Source organism: Aegilops tauschii, chromosome 5 (assembly GCF_002575655.3).
Source record: "Aegilops tauschii subsp. strangulata cultivar AL8/78 chromosome 5, Aet v6.0, whole genome shotgun sequence".
NCBI lineage: Eukaryota > Viridiplantae > Streptophyta > Magnoliopsida > Poales > Poaceae > Aegilops > Aegilops tauschii.
In genome coordinates, this window is record NC_053039.3 from 583,055,346 (window position 1) to 583,075,250 (window position 19,905).

Below are 19,905 nucleotides of genomic sequence, written 5' to 3' on the forward strand. Positions count from 1 at the left end.
TTACCAACATAACCCCACCCTCCCTGGTAATCTGGTTTACTTTTATAGAAGAATTGGGTGAGTACAAGTATGCTTTAGTATATGCCATGCCACATGCTCCTCCTCATACAACAGCTACATGCTCATTTATTATTTTGTCTGTCACTCAGACTGAGGTAGTAATTTTGTTTGTTGTTTTGCTGAGATGCGCTCATTTGTTCCCAGGCTGTCTCTGAGAGTAGAGTATTGGAATCCAATGCCATCTTAGGTTGTTGGCAGGCAGCTGATATAAAAACCATAAATAAGCAAGTAAATGATTTTTTTAATCTCACAATAATGGAGTGAAGTAGTACCTTCAAATCCTAATAAAACCACCGAAAAATCACAACTGGATTTGTTTCCTCCCTATGGGTCTGGATGTTGCAAAGCAGTTAGCAGAAAGAAGCTCTCTCGCAAAAAAAAAAAAAAACTGCTACAGCTTAGGCACAACCTCCATTTCTTCCTCTTCCTCTTCCTCTAAATAAATAAAAAGCAGAGCAAAGCAAAGCAGCCTCATTTCCTCTCTCTCTCTCTCTCTCTGAGCAGCAGCAGCAGGAGCACAGTGCTCTCTTCTGCGCTCTCTTCCTCCTCTCTCCCATTTTATTTATTTATTTATTTTACCATATTTATCCTACAGGCCTACCTCTCTATCTAGTATCTCTTCTTCCTCCTCTGAATCCTTGCATTTGCTCCTGCTCCCCCATCCAATCCAGGGAGATTCCCACTTTTTCTTGGGCGTTTCTCTTCTTCTACTAGACCTTCGGCTGGCGCAAGATCTGAAGAATCATCCCCACCGACGGCGACGGCGATGAGGCCGGAGACGCGGCTCGACTCGGCGGCGTTCCAGCTCACCCCCACCCGCACCAGGTAACCTTCCATGCCATCAGGGGCGGATCTGCGCCGTCACCAAACCAAATTCCCCATCTTTGCTGTTGCGCCGCCACCAAAGCTCTGCTCTTTCTGCTACACCCAACTGCCGTTATACTTGTACTACTAGATCCAATCCAAGAGATAGATACTAACATTCATACTTACTTATCGCTGGATTTGCGCTCTCATTACTGCTAGTATATCGCATTGCAATCTGCAACCCCCTTTCCTTTTTTGTGTGTTCGTCTGTCGGCGGCAGCAGCAGCAACAAGCAACGATTTTTATGTTTCTCCCCTTATTTTATTATTATTCTATTGCAGGTGTGATTTGATTGTGATAGCGAACGGGAGGAAGGAGAAGATCGCCTCCGGCCTGCTCAACCCCTTCGTCGCCCACCTCAAGGCCGCCCAGGACCAGATTGCCAAGGGAGGCTACACCATCCTGCTTGAGCCGGATCCGGGGGCCGACGCTCCATGGTTCACCAGGGGCACCGTCGAGAGGTGCGTCTCGTGTTTATCTGTCGGTGTCGTGTTTGTATGCCGGTTGCTGACAGCAGTGGCTCATTTGTGTGGTTGCTTCTTGTTGGCACTAGGTTCGTCCGGTTCGTGAGCACGCCGGAGGTCCTGGAGCGGGTGACGACGATAGAGTCCGAGATACTGCAGCTCGAGGACGCCATCGCCGTCCAGAGCAACGAAAATCTTGGACTCAAATCTGTAAGTACACAATGGTAATCTGTAATGTACTACTTACTTGACACTGACTGCAGAGTGAGTGATGACTTGCTTCTATGCCTTTGTGTTAGGGAGAAGGCCACAACGGGAAACCGGTGGACTCGTCCATGGAAGGTACAGGAGATACTACCACCGATTTCATTTCTGAATGTTGCGTCGCGCAGTCACAGTATCCACGAAGAAAATTTCGGCAATGCTTATTCGTAACTGAAAAAAATCCTCTGCTGTGCGTTGCTTTGAGTTTGGACCACAGAAACTTTTTGTATGGTGACCGCACCGCACCGCTGTTTTAGAATCTATCTATCAGTTATGGAATTTGGTGCGGTGTACCATCCATCAGTCACATCTGTTGAGTTAGCTAGCCAGTTAGGTGCATGATAGTGGACGCCTCAAAAGTATTATTTGGGTGGCTGTACAGGGGAAATGACAATGTGCCATGTTTGATTGACGACCTATCTTTTATTCGTGTTTATACACTGTGTTCTGCTTCACCTAACTTATATTGGAAGCTGATTATTCTGTAAGATGGATCTAACCATCATTAAGTGCGCACGTTTTCAGGACAATTTACAACTACATAAAATGATGCTGTGGGAATTATATATGTTTTCTCATGATAGATTGATCTGAACTGGGACATGATTTGGCATCCCTTTTTCCGTTGGTAAATTTACCTGACATGTCCCTTCACAGGTGGCAAGACAGGTTACAATACTGATGGTGATAAGGCACTTGTTCTGTACAAGGTAAGGTTGTATGGATAAATTAGAACTGGTTTTTTTGTGTGTAATAAATGTGTCATGGTAAAAGGGTATCATAAGTAACTCTGATGTTCTTGTATCAATGGCAGCCTGACGCACACCCAGCATCCCCACTGCAGAATGACGACGGAGTACATGAGGAGCATTCAAAGTATTTATATGCATAAGCCCCCTTTTCTCCATGATGTTTTCCTTGAAGACATTTTATCTCACATTTCCGTCTTGTTTATATGAAAAATCTGCGCTGTCATAATTCTTCTTTTCGTGCAGTAACATATGCTTTTATCTAATGAAAGCTTGGTCACACTGATTCTATAGTAAAAATTCAGCTCTTTGATTACTTTATCTACACTTTTTGGGATGATGTCTTATTTTTTGGAATTTCTTTCTTGGAAGAAGTATTTATCTGCATCTTGGTGAGGTGTTAATCGAAATATATATTTTTACAATATTTTGCAGAGTTCAGCTTCTCAGAGTGCTGGAGACTCGCAAAACTGTCTTACGTAAAGAGCAGGCTATGGCCTTTGCACGTGCTGTAGCTGCTGGGTTTGATATAGACAACCTGATATATTTGATCTCGTTCGCAGAGCGTTTTGGTGCTTCACGCTTGATGTAAGTATGGCCTTCTAATGAACGAAGTAGTATCATGCTTGATGTATCGGATCTTTCCTTTGGCTACAAATTCCTGTAGATAATATGACCCTGAGGCTGATGATTAATTTGCGCCGACTCCATACGATAACTGCATAATTTATTGCATTCCATTCTGATGCTAATTCTGACACCATTTCAGTTTGCCGAATGTTATTGCAATGGACGACTAGCGCTTACACATCATGCTAGATAATGCACGCAGTTCCATTGCTGTACTACTGTACCTTTTCTTGATCAACTGGAACACACCTCCATTGATTGATCTCCTTGCTGTGTTTAACAGTTAGCTCTAAGTAATTTCTGTGAGTGCATAAGCGCTAACTGCGTTGGTGTTTGCTATCAATTTATAGGAAGGCATGCACACAGTTCATTGACTTGTGGAGGCAAAAACATGAAACTGGACAGTGGATTGACGTTGAACCTGAAACAATGTCTGCACGCTCTGAATTCCCCCCCTTCAATGCTTCTGGGATTATGTTTATGGGAGATAAGGAAACAATGTCTGTCTCTAATGGAGATACAAATGGCGAAGATGCTGCTAAAGCTGGTATGTTGGTGCCATGACTTAACTTACTACTTTCCAAATGCTCACTTTGTTCAGTATTTATCTTTGTAGTTGATAAGTGGATTTTGTTATCTTCATGATTGTTCACTTTATTTCTTCCATACCGCCACATTTTATTTTAAGTTTTTGTAATCTAAAAATTGTGATCCAAATTATTCCTAATATACATCCGCCTTCTGTTTATTTTTACATGGCAAATTTTCTTCCAATTTGAAATGGCCCTTTTGCCTGGTAATTGTGCAGCCATATTGAATTTGTACCATTTCTTTTGTCAATCTGCATGCACAATTGATTCATGTTTCACCTTTTTCTTTTTTACTGTGAGAGGGAACTTGGATCTGAGGAATCGTTTTTCTGTTGCTTGACAGATCACAGGGCACCTCATCACCCCCATGAGTACCATCATGGTCCATATCAATCAGGATATCCACCATGGGCAATGCATCCTCCTTACCCCATGCAAGGCATGCCACCATACTACCCTGGGGCGAACCCATATTACCCTCCTCCCTATCCCCCAACAGATGATCCCAGGTACAACCACTCGGAGAGGAGACCATCAAGGAAGCACTCAGCAGACAGCAAGGACTTCGACAACTCCGATGAGGAAAGTGATGACCAAAGCGGTTCAGAGAGGGAGAGTTCTCATGGGCGCAAGTCCAGTAAAAAAGGCAAGCGCTCGGGCAAGAAGAATGTAATTGTCATACGCAATGTAAATGTAACATCAAAGAAGAAGCATAGGTCATCAGAGAGCGAGTCACACTCAGGCTCAGATGTGTCATCAGAGGATAGTGATGATTCACACAGAAAATCCAGCAAGAGGAATCATCATAAGCGCTCGAGTTCGAAGAAAAAAGGGGGCAAGAAAACCATTGAGTCTGAAGATGAGTACACCAAGGATGGAATGTCTAATGGGCAGCAAGATGGAGATCAAGGAAACTGGAATGCGTTCCAGAACTTCTTGCTCAGAGATGAAGAGAAGACAAGAGATAATAATGACGCGGATATGTTCGCCAGTGAAAGAGAGCCACCACCACCACCTAGGAGGAGAGAGACCACAGGAAATATGGATGATCCTATTCTTTTATCGGAGCGAGGTTCTGCTGATGTCGATGAGCGAAATGGAATACCTTTCAACACAGCCAATGGGAGAATTAGGGCCAGGCAGATGATGTCTGGTGATGAACTTATGATGTCTGGGGAAGGTCGGAGCTTTGTGGATGGTGACATGAAGGAGATAGAAGCCGGAGGTGGGGGATACAGAAGAGGGGCAAATGATGACTTCATGGTTTATGGACATGACAACTCAATGGACAGGGGGAGCTCCTTGGATCCCCTTGCCGAGGGGCATTACAAGAGACCCACTCTGGAGGAAAAGAAGAATGTGCATGGTGTGGACGAGTCCTTCATGATACCTGTTAGCTCCACCTCACATGATAACCTTGGAGCTGATGGCCGTACAGCCATTGACATAGATGCTGAGCTTGGCACAAGTGTTCAGAAAACATCGGATGCCAAGGCTGGAGGTGAACTTTTCTATGAGCCAGATGAATTGATGCCAGAGCGTGGAGTCGAGGATGTTTCATTTGGATATGATCCATCAATGGACTATGATAGCCACATGCAGATTCATCCCGACGTCGGCGTTGAAGATGCAAATGCAGAGGATTTATCAGCTTGCGTCGAGGATGAGGGAAAGATGCCAGCAAAAGACAAGAAGCTTAGAGGTTCACATGAGGGTTTGGATAAAAGAAGGAAGGATGCCTCAGCAAGGAGATTGTCAGCTCCCAAAGGTCCACTAACTGATGCGCAGAAACGTGCACAAAACCTACGCGCGTATAAAGCAGGCCTACAAAAGGAAAAGAAGGAGCTGGTATTGATGCATTACCTTCCATTTTACCCATTGAATGGTTTATTCTTTTCTTCTACCTGTTGAGTGGACAATAATATCCAGTGATTCATACCTCACGAGACTTAATTTACTCATCTTTTAATATCCTCCTTTGGAGCTTGTCACTTATCTTAAGTGACTAAGTTGAATCTATATACAAACAGAGTGCTAGGGTATATCTTTTGGATGGTACGGCAAAATATTACAATAATTTTATTGTAAAAAATGGCATGTCCTCGCTTGTTCTTTTGATAGGTTTCTTCTTAATATCGGTTACCACCAAAGAATTGTAGTTTTCTGCTGGATTGCTCAAACCGGTGTTTTTCTCGTATTTTCAGGAAGCAGAACAGATTAAACGGCTCGAAAGGCTTAAGCAAGAGAGGCAAAAGAGGATTGCTGCAAGAAGTGGGGCATCTAATCCAATATCAACACCGCCGCAGGCTAAAGCAAAACCTTCTCCAAAGGTTTCTCCAAGTACCCACAAGAGTTCGAAGTTCACTGACGCTGAACCAGGATCCTCTTCGCCTCTAAGAAAAATTATTCCTGCCAGAAGCAGTACCCCGGGGAGTGATCCTCACAAAACAGCCAAAGCAAGCAAACTCGGCGGTGACAGCTCAAGTGCAGTGAGCAAGTCAACCTCATCCTTGGCTGAGATCAAAAAGGAGAAAAGTGGGAGAACTGAATCCTCGATTGAGCGGTTGAAAAAGCTTGCTGAACCTAAAAGCAATGCTTCAACTGACCACCCTCCGAATCCGAAGTCAGTGAGCTCGGACTACCCACGGAGAAGAAGCTTGCCAGAAGATGTGCAGACCAAGAAAATCTCCGCTATAATGCAGCTCGACGAGACCAAGTCGGCAGCCCTACCAGAGCTGAAAGTGAAATCCCCACGAACCCCTGCTGCTGTCGTTGTGAAGAATAAGGCGGCGGCTAAAGTAACAAAAGAGGCGCCACGTGGTGGACCTAAAGCACATGCTACTTCAGAAAGTAGAGATGGAAAGAAATCTTCCAACGGTAAAGTTTCCAGGGTAAGCAGCAGTGATGACAATGTGGTGGTTGAGAAGACTGTCGTGATGCTTGAGAACGAAGTGGTCTCTACGCCTCCTGTTGTTCTACCTTCTGGAAGAAGTGCAGAGAGCGAAACTCGCAGCGATGACCGAATGGAGAATCCCAGTCTGGAACAGGAGTATATTGCCATCAGGGCTCCACCTTCTCCTATTGATCTTCCTGAAGATGCAAATCCTACAATCCATACATCAGACAACCAGTTGAATTCGTATGAGGTATGTATGATTCAACTTCCCCTGTTCATTTGCCTGATGCTCTGTTCTTTGGGGTATCTGTTTTGCTGTTTCTCTTCATTAATTACTTTTGAGCTCGGATTATCTGTGCAGCAGCCTTCGACTAAAATGCAATGTTATTACCATGCTATTAAATCAAATATTGCTTTTAGATTTGTTAATTAAGCCGACATTGATAAGAGAATTACTGCTTGTTATGGCTAGGTGGATGTGCCTGAGTACAAGAAGGACGAGCTTGAGAAACCAGCCCCGTTGGCTCTGATGGAGGAGAAACCTTATGAGGCCCCTTTTGCCAGGGTAACATCATTGGAGGATGCTTCAAGCAAGACTACTGCTTACAACCACCACCCATTACCTGCGCAGGAACCCGAGACACTTGCGCGTGCAGCGAGCGTGAGGGCTCGCGTGCCGGAGCCTGCTGCATACGCAGTCTCAGCCGAGGAGACACATGGAGGAAGCGACAAGCCTCGGAGCAAAGAACCGAAAGGCTTGAGGAAACTGCTGAAATTCGGCAAGAAGAGCCACACTTCAACAATGGATTCCGATGCATCATCAGTCGACGAAGCCCCTGCAGGAGATGGTAACTAATCAAGCAAGCTGTGATTATACTATTACTGCAAACACTTGGGCCATTATTTCCGTAATTATTAACTGCGCTTCATGTTTGATTCAGGTTCGATGCTGAAAAACCTCATTTCGCAAGACGACTCCGCGGGCTCTTCATACAAAGGTTAGAGCATCACCATGCATATAAGATTCATATATGAGAGAATTGCTCAGTAATGAAACTAGAATAAGTTAGTTTTGTCCCTGAACAGTAGTATAAATCTAGTTTATTTGGGTGGAAATGAAATGAGATAAATGTACATGTCTACTTTACAAATGCAGCTTCTCGGTCCTTCTCCCTGCTGGCGCCGTTCCGCAAGAACAAGGTGGTCGTGCTGTGATGCGGTGTGAGGATTTTCTTGTACTATTTTTGTTGTTGTTGTTGATGAGGCCGGCCAACAGCTTGATTGGGTATCGATTGAGATTATTAGTTTGTTGATTTTCTAGTACGTACATACATACATACATACATACATACATACATACGTGCATACTATTTCGTATATATATACTTGCACTGTACGCTTGTGTTGTGTTGTTTGTAAGCAGTATGTGTGATCTGTCCTTCACATTGTATTACAATCTACACATCAACTCTTGCTCGTATATACTTGTGGATCGGGCGTATTGATCTGAAAAGGCGGCGTACCATTGTGGTGTATATATGATCGTATATATACGCTGAAGAATAACTTGCATGAATGCCTGTGGATCAGATAAATCGATTTATGGGTAGATTCCACACCCCTTTTTTTTTCAGTGAGGTGAAAGTTCCCATGAAGGGTGGCTCAGAGTTTTTTTTTTTTTTTTTTTTGCGGGTAAAAGAGATTGCGTTAGTTAGTGGTTTGGCAACAGAGGTTACAATCTCACTAGGTCCCGAGAGCGCAGCAAGCCTATGGCTAACAATGTTTTGATTAGCAACAATTTGAACTTTCTATCTCCTTCTAGTAAACAATTTTTCACTTTCTATCTGCTTCTAAATGACGAGGTTCTTCAAAAGCAATGCCTTCAGAAAGGGAGCGGCACTCAAGCGCCGCCGCCGTCATCGGATCCATCCTCCCAAGGCCAAAATTTAGGTTTTCACCCTGAAGAACTAGTCAGAGTATTCTCAAGCAATGCCTTCTACAAGACAACGAAGTAAAAACACCGGCATTGTCATGTATAATCAACTTGGGTCAGACCTAGGCTTTCACCCTAGAACTCGAGGAGTTGCACCACCAAAGACGTCAGTCATGTGTTGTCGCCATCACTTTTCCGTGATCCCAACAGTTACATGCGATGTGCAATTGCTGTAGCTGCACAATCATCCCTCGGCGTTAAGTCGTAGTCCATAGTTTGCATTGCGCTAACGAAGTCAGCCACCAGATCTAGAGGGAGGAACCGTCACGAAGACCTTTCGATGGCCATCGCAATCCGCAAGGGGGTATCCGCCGCAAGACAGAGTGGTCATAAATGGAACCAACATGGACGGTGGAGCACATCAACATCGACTACCACCTCGTCGGAGAAAACCCTACTTAGGCTGTCAGCTGACATAGCTAGCACGAAAGACAAATCACCGTCGCCAACACGTGCCCATGTGGATCGCAGCCGCCACCAGATCAAGAGCCCACAGGCCACAACCACATCGGCGCCGCGCCTCATGACCGGAGCACTTTGCTCGCTCTAAGCACGCCTTTATCGCGCCTCTTGACACGAAGCTATCTTATCCAACGAAAACAACCTCCTGGGCAATTGGGGAATCCAAACCAACATTGGCCATTGGCATTGAGCAGCCATCAGGCATCTTCTCTAGTCCAATCAAGGATGATTGCACACCAAGCTTTTGCAACATCACCCCACCGGAGCACATAGCTCCACTGAAGCCACGACCTCCTGGACCGTTGGCGTTGTCGGCTCGCTGTTCCGCCGCCGTCCGTGCGCAGGCCAACCGGAGCACCGCAACCACAGGCCAAATGGACATCCACCACGCCTTCCGCCTTTGACGATAGGGCACCATCGCGGCCGTGGAGCCGACGACAGTGGCGGTAGGGAGATATCAGGAATGGGGGTGGTTGGCTAGGGCTCAAGTCGCCTCCGGGGTCGCTAGAACGAGCGACCCGGGAGGCAGTTACGTCTTACGTGACTCCTGGGGTTTGGGGTCCTGCCAAGATCGCGACTTATCCTTAATTTTCATGGGTCCTCTGGTTCCAATTGAAGGACACTAGTGCAGATATCGGTTTGTCTGGCTCTTTAGTGCCGGTTCAGCAACCGACACTAAAAGGTGGGGACTAAAGGACCCCTCTTTAGTACCGGTTCAACACGAACCGCCACTAAAGGGCCAACACGTGGCACGAGCCAGCGCCGGGGACGGGGAGACCATTAGTACCGGTTGGTATCACCAGCCGGTACTAAAAGGTTTAGGAGTTTTGGTTTTATTATTTATTTTTCCTTTATTTTTGTGTTTTTCATTTAATTTTTTTCATTTGCTGGTATTTTACATACTACATATTGTACAATTTGGTATCACTAGGTGAAAGAACCACGGATTAGTTCCAAGTGGATGGATCCAAAGTGATCAAGTTATGGATTATACTTGATCACTTTGGATCCATCCACTTGGAACTAATCAGTGTTTCTTTCACCAAATGATATAATAACTCATCATCATCATCATCTTAATATAAAAACTCTTGCATCATATCATCACCAACAACACTACTTAATAATCATCATAGTCGTCATTACCACTATTTAATCACCATAGTCATTACCGCTATCTAATCACCACCAACACTAGCTAATAATAATCATCATAGTCATTACCACCAACACTAGCTATTTAATCATCACAGTCATATAGTGTAGCACATCATCATCTTCAAACTAATTCTAGCTTAAAGAAAAAACATTCACTTGTACCAGAAGCAAAGATATCATCGAGATCAACATGGTCATGAGATTATAAGCGTTCATAAGACCACAAAAGCAAATCACTTTGAGATTAGCTCAGGACGAAGAATACAGACATGAGAGGACAAGTACTAAGAGCAGGAACTAGCTAATCACTCCTTCTGCTCTCTCTCAGGTAAAATAGCATAGAGCATGTGTAGCTCTCCTGATTCATCATATTGGAGCATGCAGACGAACCTGTCTCCTAATTGTGGGATGCGCTTCTGATTGCTGCCCCCTAGTACTTCTCTGCGATCCTTCACAATTTTGCTCCAGTCTTTCACTATTAAGCATTACTCGGTTTTAGAAATCCTGAATGCACTCATGTGCGATGTAGGATGTCTTGGCCGTAAGTTAACCATTGCCATGCGACCTTTAGTCTCGATCCAATGAGGCATAACTATCAGCGGGAGTTCCTATTGAAGAACATCGTATAGTAACATACTTAGCAATGGAGTTTAGCTTAAAAAATAATGTATGCAAAAGATGCACTGAGGACAAATAGTAAAAATCTTACCATCTTTCCTAAATAGATGTGGCCGTAGTTCAATACGAACACTATTGGTCGCACGTTTTGAGTACTAAGATTTTCAAGTCCAGGAAAATAATTTCTCTTGACAGCATCAAGATCCTCAAGCCATGAAACATAATGACTTATCTCCTCGCAGTCTAGTTCAGCCCCGGGACAGTGGACGGTCATGCTGTTGGGTAACGTAGCAATAATTCAAAATTTTCCTACGTGTCACCAAGATCAATCTAGGAGATGCTAGCAACGAGAGAGAGAGGGAGTGCATCTTCATACCCTTGAAGATCGCTAAGCGGAAGCGTTACAAGAACGCGGTTGATGGAGTCGTACTCGCGGCGATTCAAATCGCGGAAGATCCGATCTAGCGCCGAACGGACGGCGCCTCCGCGTTCAACACATGTACAGCCCGGAGACGTCTCCTCCTTCTTGATCCAGCAAGGGGAGAGGAGAAGTTGAGGGAGAACTCCAGCAGCACGACGGCGTGGTGGCGATGGAGCTCGTGGTTCTCCGGCAGAGCTTCGCTAAGCACTACGGAGGAGGAGAGGGCTGCGCCAGGCAAGGGGTTTGGTTGCGCAGCCCTCCCTCCCCTCCTCTTTATATAGGGGCCCTGGGGGGGGGGGGAGGCGCCGGCCCCTAGAGATCCAATCTCAAGGGGGGGCGGGGGCGGCGGCCAAGGGGGGAACTTGCCCCCCAAGTCAGGTGGGGCGCCCCCCACCCCCAGAGTTTCCAACCCTAGGCGCAGCCCATGGGGGGCGCACCAGCCCACCAGGGGCTGGTTCCCTTCCCACTTCAGCCCATGGGGCCCTCCGGGATAGGTGGCCCCACCCGGTGGACCCCCGGGACCCTTCCGGTGGTCCCGGTACAATACCGGTGACCCCCGAAACTTTCCTGGTGGCCGAAACTGGACTTCCTATATACAAATCTTTACCTCCGGACCATTCCGGAACTCCTCGTGATGTCCGGGATCTCATCCGGGACTCCGAACAACTTTCGGGTTACCGCATACTAATATCTCTACAACCCTAGCGTCACCGAACCTTAAGTGTGTAGACCCTACGGGTTCGGGAGACACGCAGACATGACCGAGACGACTCTCCGGTCAATAACCAACAGCGGGATCTGGATACCCATGTTGGCTCCCACATGCTCCTCGATGATCTCATCGGATGAACCACGATGTCGAGGATTCAATCAATCCCGTATACAATTCCCTTTGTCTATCGGTATGTTACTTGCCCGAGATTCGATCGCCGGTATCCCTATACCTTGTTCAATCTCGTTACTGGCAAGTCTCTTTACTCGTTCCGTAACGCATGATCCCGTGGCTAACTCATTAGTCACATTGAGCTCATTATGATGATGCATTACCGAGTGGGCCCAGAGATACCTCTCCGTCATACGGAGTGACAAATCCCAGTCTCGATTCGTGCCAACCCAACAGACACTTTCGGAGATACCTGTAGTGCACCTTTATAGCCACCCAGTTACGTTGTGACGTTTGGTACACCCAAAGCATTCCTACGGTATCCGGGAGCTGCACAATCTCATGGTCTAAGGAAATGATACTTGACATTAGAAAAGCTCTTAGCAAACGAACTACACGATCTTGTGCTATGCTCAGGATTGGGTCTTGTCCATCACATCATTCTCCTAATGATGTGATCCCGTTATCAATGACATCCAATGTCCATGGTCAGGAAACCATAACCATCTATTGATCAACGAGGTAGTCAACTAGAGGCTTACTAGGGACATGTTGTGGTCTATGTATTCACACATGTATTACGGTTTCTAGTTAATATAATTATAGCATGAACAATAGACAATTATCATGAACAAGGAAATACAATAATAACCATTTTATTATTGCCTCTAGGGCATATTTCCAACACATGTCTACCAAGCGTCGGACATGTTTACTTGAATGGAAATAAGTTGTCAATAGAAATTAGTTGTCAACTATTTTTTAATAAACAATATCGAAGACAAAAATATGGTTGAGAAACTCACATAATGGTAGAACTGGAGGCGTCTGCACATCGACCCAAATGTCGATATTACCTTCAATATCATCTTCCGGACGAATATCAAAGGTGATAAGCATATCAGGCTCAAATGCATAAGCCTTGCATAGTGCTCCCCAAGTTATGCATTCAAAATAGGTGTAGGTGTCTGCATTATATAATTTTGCGTCGAATGTATAACCATGCTCGGTGTTTAAGTGAACTCTCTTTACCTCCATAGTTTTCATAGGATTGAAACCAACCTTATCCAAGACAAATTTTTTTGCATGGCAGGGGATACGGTAGTAGAATAGTAAAAAATGAAAATTATAAGTTGAAGCAAATGAAGCATAAGTCATGCTTAATTACAAAAAAAGACTTGTCGTTGTGACTTACTGTATCCACTTCGAAGGTCTCATCCAGCTTGATGCTGAAGCGCCTACCATCAACTAGGAAATTTCTATCGCACAGGCCAGGCTCGTCTTCGCAGTATTCGCACATACCGAAATCCTTTTCGTCGTCAGACATTTCCTATGTTCATAGTTGAAACATTAATTGATAAACACTCACTTATTCTATTAATTCAACTAATTCAGCTAGTTCTATTAATTCAACTAGTTTCATTAATTCAACTAAGCACTTACTAAAAATAAACTAGTTCTATTAATTTTCTTACTAAAAATAAATTAGTTCTATAGTAAAATTTTAATTAGATCATCAAATCTCATATACCTAAATTTTCTTACTAAAAATAAACTAGTTCTATTAATTCAACTAAGCACTTACTATAAATAAAAATAATTAATTTTCTTACTAATTCAACTAAGCACTTATTAATTTTCTTACTAATTCAACTAAGCACTTACAAATTCATCTAACATTAATATATCTAATTCATCTATAACTAAAAGTATAAAAAACTAACTCATCTAATTAACATTATATCTAGCTAATTCATCTAATTCATCTAACATTTGACATTAATATCTAACATTTCTATCTAATTCATCTAACATATGACATTAATCTAACATTCTTATCTAGCTAATTCATCTAATTCGATCATCTAATTAACAATTTGACATGCATTAATCTAATTCATTTAGCTAGCTAAAACTTTGACATTAACCTAAAAAACACAAAATAGAAAATAAGTAAAAAAAATTGTGTGTGTGTGTGTGCGCGCGCGTGTGTATGTTTGTGTGTGTGTGTACACGAGAGGGGGCTCGATCGGGGCGCGGCCATGGCGCGCGCAGGGGCTCACAGCACGGGGCGACCGGGGCGGCGATGGGGGCGGCGATCGACCGGCGCGGCGGCGACGACGGGCCGGGGCGTCGACGGGGACGACGACGGCACGCGGCGTGGGCGGTGACAGGGACGGCGACGGGCGACGGCGCGGGTCGGGGATGGCGTACGGGGCGGTGGCGATGGCGAAGCAGAGAGAGGAGAAGTGGGAGATGAAACTGAATTTTTTTAAAGTGCGGTATATATAGGACGGACCTTTAGTACCGGTTGGAGCCACCAACCCATACTAAAGGTCAAATTTGGCCAGGCCAAACAGCGGGAAGCGACCCCTTTAGTACTGGTTCGTGGCTGAAACCGGTACTAAAGACCGTCCCTTTATTACCGGTTGGAGCCACGACCCGGTACTAAAAGGGTGCGCTGCCACCCCGTGGTGCACAAAGTTTAGTCCCACCTCGCCGAGTGAAGGGCAGCTGCACTGGTTTATAAACCCAGCCGCGTCTGCTCCTTCGAGCTCCTCTCTAATGCAGGCTTTTGGGCCTAAACTGCTGCTCTGCCCTGTGGGCCTACTGGGCCTTGCGGGCCTGCATCGTGGCCCAACTATAGGTTGGGTTTCTAGTCGTATGCAGGCCGCTGTGGCCCAGTAGGCGGGCTTTTTTATTTTGTTTTTTTATTTTCTGCTTTATTTATTTTCTTTTATTTATTTGTGAGTTGTTTTTGCTGTATTTAGAGTTTCTTTGTGAATATTTTCGCTTTAGGTACAAAAAATTACAAACTTTCTGTTAGTTCCAGTAGTTTTCAAATTTGAATAGTTTAAATTTGAATTATTTTAAATTTGTGTGAATCACTAGTTTGTGAATAACTTTACTTTAAAAATAGATTTTCCAGTGATTCTTTTTTATTATGTTTAATATTAGTGTGTTTTATCATTATATTCAATTTGATAATACTTAGGTTATGAAATCCCTTTGTAATAGATGAGTTTCGTCCGAAACCGTGATACTTCGAAAGAGATTGTTCAGTTTGTACACGAAGTGCATTCAGTTTTTACCGTAACCCTCTCAACTTTTTTGCACATGCTATGTGGGTGAAATGATGATACCATGCCAAGTTTCAACCTTTTCAGAGTTCATTTGTAGTGCTTTTAAATTTCAGGGTCATTTAGCTAAAAAAAAAATCACTGGTGCGCGTCGGTCCTAAACAAACGGTTTAAAACCCCTTTCCGCGGCGGCATTTGGAACCGTCGCCAAGTGAGTGTGTGCGATAGGGTGTCCTTCCCACACGACCCAGAAATCGTCGGGGATAGGACCTCCTGGGACCCAGGCTGGGGCCGTGTGCGATCGGGCGAGGCATCGAAACCCAATCATTTCCGTAGGTATGTACATCTCACACGGTGAATCCCAGAAATCATTTCCGTAGGTATGTACATCCCACACGGTGAATCCCAGAAATCATTTCCGTAGGTATGTACATCCCACACGGTGAATCCCAGAAATCATTTCCGTAGGTATGTACATCCCACACGGTGAATCCCAGAAATCATTTCTGTAGGTATGTACATTCCACATGGTGAATCCCAGAAAAACATTTCCGTTCGTATGTATATCACACACAATCAATCCAAGGAATACGTTTCCGTTCTTATGTACATTCCACACAGTCAATCCAGGGAAAACGTTTCCGTTCGGATGTACATCCCACACGGTTTTATGTATACGCTCGTGTGTGAAAGGTGTAACTATCACACACGCTCTGCCTTGGTTAACTGTTTGCTTCTATTAACTACATCACACACGATTTGATGTAGAAAAATGTGTGGCATTGGGCTATCCATCGCAAGCGCTTTTACTGCTAAAACCGTTTGCAAAGGCCCATGACCGTCTGTTCTATTTTTATTTTTGCCCGTAATTTATTATTCTAATTGGAAATTTTGAAATACGAAACGTGCAATTCAAATTCTCAGCACAATGGTTCAACAACGAATCCATAAATAAAATTGCCAGTACAATATGTTCAGTAATTACAGGATTAGACAACAATTAACTATGATGAACCATAGTATTTAAAGGCGGTAAAGGTGAAGAGACAAGTGTAAATCATTTTGACTGCCGACGGTGTTGAAGAAGCGGAATGCCCATAATGTGCCTTCCTGCATGCCATAGGCACGAACCAGTTTTGTCCAACCCTTTGTGACGATCGCCCGCCCATCCTTCACCACCTTCAGGAAGACTTCTAGAGCATTATCATGGTAGCATGAATTATATACTTTAACCTTAGTTGCCTCCACTTGGGTCATGTAGTTTGCAAGGTAATCATCAGTAAATAGCTTCGGAAACCACTGAAAAGAGAAAAATATCAGATACTGAGGTCTAATAGAGTACCTTGTTGTGGGCAGGGGGAAAAGGCAACACATTATTTACCATCCTAAAGTTCACTGTTGTCTTCATATATGTACCTACAAGCAACCAGTAAATGTTAGAAGCTAAACTGAGATTGCACAAATGATGTAAAATACAACTACCTATGTTCCTAAGTACAAGTATTTTTTTGAGATTTCAATATGAACTACATACGGATGTATATAGAATTATAGATATAGTTTAGATTAGAATCTAGATTCACTCATTTTTCTCCTTATGTAGTCTATATTGGAATCTCTAAAAATACTTATATTTAGGAATAGATGGTGTATAAGACATGGGATGCAGCTAACCTCGATGGCAAACAACATCGCCCATTGTAGCCCTGTGTAAGTACATGGAAAGCCAATGTTAAATACAACAGGATTAACATCCACCAAAAATAGCAAATGGTAATAAAATGGCAGCATCTGTAGTGATATCTTCATTTCGAAAGAGTAGCATGGTAGCAAAGGGACGGATTAAAAAATGGATACAACTGTTAATTGCAACAGGCTTAACAACATCCTAATTCATGTTTTGTAAGTTTTTAGCCAGTGAAATACAACTCTTTAAAAATGGATACAACCGTTAATTGCAACAAGCTTAATGGCCATTGAAACCGGTACTGATAAAAATGCAATTGGCAGAGTTAAACATCACAGGGCAGGTGCTGCCAGAGCAGATAATGGCCTAGTTGTCTATAAAAAGGTAGGGAAAATAGCTCAAACGTGTTAGACATGTTTACTACAACATGCTTAATATATCGACAGTACAAAACATATCCATTAATTGCAACTGGTATTGGTAAGATTGAACTGGTGGGTACATACTTGGTAAGTCCTGAGAGGTAGTTGCTGGGGCACTTCATCTTGGCCAGAGCCCGCCCAAAGTCAGCGGCGGTGGAGGCGAGCTGTTCCTCCGAGTCAAAGCGTGGATCAGTGCCACTGACATGTGTACCTACATGCAACCAGTAAATGGTAGAAGTTAAACTGCAATTGCACAAATGATGTGAAATACTGTAAGATATGGGATACAACTAACCTTGACGACAAACAACATCATCGGCCGTTATGACCCTACGTAAGTACATGGACAAGCATGTTAAGTACACCAGGGTTAGCATCCACCAAAAATAGCAAATGGGGCAACATCTCTAGTATATCTTCATTGCGGAGAGTAGCATGGTAGCAAATGGACATATTAAAAAATGGATACAACTGTTAATTGCAACAGGCTTAACAACATCCTAAGTCATGTTTTGTAAGTTTGTAGCCATTGAAATGCAACTGTTTAAAAATGGATTCAACTGTTAATTGCAACAGGCTTAATAGACATTGAAACCGGTACTAATAAAAATGCAATTGGCATATTTAAACATCACAAGGCAGGTGCTGCCAGAGCAGAGAATGGCCCAGATGTCAATAAAAAGGTAGGGATAGTAGCAAAAACGTGTTAGGCATGTTTACTAGAACATGCTTAATACATCGACCGTACAGAACATAGCCATTAATTGCAACTGGTATTGGTAAGATTGAACTGGTGAGTACATACTTGGTAAGTCCTGAGAGGCAGTTGCTGGGGCACTTCATCTTGGCCAGAGCTCGCCCAAAGTCAGCGACGGCGGAGGCGAGCTGTTCCTCCGGGTCGAAGCGTGGATCAGTGCCACTGACATGTGTACCTACAGGCAACCAGTAAATGGGTAGAAGTTAAACTGCAATTGCACAAGTTATGTGAAATACTGTAAGACATGGGATGCAGCTCACCTCGATGGCAAACAAAAGCATCAGCCGTTATGACCCCGCGTAAGTACATGGACAGGCATGTTAAGTGCAACAGGGTTAGCATCCACTAAAAATAGCAAATGGGAAGCATCTCTAGTGATATCCTGAGTCATGTATTGTAAGTTTGTTGCTGGTATTGGTGAAATTGAGTTGGACACAGTAATATTTGAACATCACACAGTGTGTAGTACTGAAATAAACAAGGCACGAACATGCTTAATACATCAACCGTACAAATCATAGCCGTTGCAAGTGGTATTGGTAAGATTTAGCTGGTCAGATCTTACCTGTTAAGTCCTGAGGGGTAGTCGCTGGGGGACTTCATCTGGGCCAGAGCCTGCACCATGTCGTCGTCGTCGGTGGAGGCGAGGTGTTCCTCCGGGTCAACACGCACAGCGGCCATCGTGCCATGGACCGCCATCAGCTCCTGGCGGGGGGGGGGGGATTTGGAGGCATGAGGATGTTTCGCAGGCGCCATGAAAGCAATCAGGCCGGGGACGTGATAGAGATTGGTGGGTTACCTGACTGTATCCGAGTAGAACGTAGATGTGGTTGAAGCTGTGGTTGCGGTGGCGGCGGTTTGAGATGCCGGTAGGGGGAGGCGCGACGGAGGGGGGATACTGAGGGGCAGGGGATGTGGTTAGAGGAATAAATTCTGAAATCGCGCGCCTAATGAAAATTTCGGTGCGAAATTTGAAACTTGGGCGGGGGAAACACACAACGCAGACGAAGCGCGTAAAATACTCGTGTGCGAGAAAAAAGAAAGTTGGCAGATCCCGTCTCCAAAAAAATGTACACGTGTACTTGATTTTTTTCGGTCAATGGTACGCCTGGTTTATTAGAAAATATCGCACACGTAACTGACTCATGGGTCATTAACGCAAAAAAAGCAGACGGGTACGGCATAGAAACCGTGTGTTTTGTGATCTTTTAATGATTAACGCAAAAAAACGCACACGGGCACACATGCTAATCAACGCTCAAAGCCCTCAAAGGATGCTCTTACCAACATTGTACGTTAATACTACAAACTTAAAGTACTACTGGTAATTTGCTCTAATACTACAAACTTAAACTACTTCTCACATGCTGCCATTAGGGCATGCTGGCCAGACGCCGGCGTTCTCCTTCCCGGCCTTGTAGGCGGCAGCCCACCGTGCTTCGATCTCCGCCAAGCTCTCCTCACCACAGCGTGCAGCCTCTTTTTTCTTGCGGCGGCGGGACTCTCTTTTCTTGACTGCTTTCTGCCTTTTCCGCTCCTTCTGTGCGGCTTTGGCCGCCTCTAGATCCACCACCCATTCGGCCATGGTAGCCTCAAGGTCCGCCCATGTAACTGTTTGGCCGGCGGCGGCGATGAACTCGGCGCGGTGAGATTCCATCGCTTCCTTACCATGTGCGCGGTCGCGGGCGGCGAGGAACGCGGCGCTGCGGGATGCCAGCGCTTCCTTACCAGTTACTGTGCGCCGTGGTGCCATAGAAGATGCCTGGAGAGAGCTCTGGGACGGAGGGGCCGGGCAGCCGTACAGTGCGGTGGTATTCAAGAGCTCAACCACAAAAGACAACAGAAATTTGGCTTCCCTTACAATTTTACTCGTTCATTATCGCACACGGTTCATCTCCGTCGCT

At 44.5% G+C, this 19,905-nt stretch overlaps 1 protein-coding gene across 1 annotated transcript; it reads left to right on the forward strand.

The window, feature by feature from the left end:
• The first annotated feature begins 512 nt into the window (after window positions 1-512).
• Window positions 513-8,000, forward strand: LOC109733656 (COP1-interacting protein 7). Its single transcript, XM_020292877.4, has 13 exons — window positions 513-885; window positions 1,209-1,388; window positions 1,481-1,601; window positions 1,691-1,733; window positions 2,313-2,365; window positions 2,470-2,531; window positions 2,840-2,992; window positions 3,385-3,581; window positions 3,968-5,472; window positions 5,829-6,770; window positions 6,993-7,368; window positions 7,462-7,518; window positions 7,677-8,000. The coding sequence occupies exons 1-13, from the start codon at window positions 827-829 to the stop codon at window positions 7,733-7,735; spliced, it is 3,807 nt and encodes a 1,268-aa protein (XP_020148466.1). The 5' UTR covers window positions 513-826; the 3' UTR covers window positions 7,736-8,000.
• Window positions 8,001-19,905: the final 11,905 nt, after the last annotated feature.

Excerpts from the sequence above, each read along its gene's own strand:
- LOC109733656 (XM_020292877.4), top strand. The coding sequence starts at position 827 with ATGAGGCCGGAGACGCGGCTCGACTCGGCGGCGTTCCAGCTCACCCCC. Across the intron at positions 1,602-1,690 it reads AAAATCTTGGACTCAAATCT|GGAGAAGGCCACAACGGGAA; the intron begins GTAAGTACACAA and ends CCTTTGTGTTAG. Across the intron at positions 2,532-2,839 it reads GTACATGAGGAGCATTCAAA|AGTTCAGCTTCTCAGAGTGC; the intron begins GTATTTATATGC and ends AATATTTTGCAG.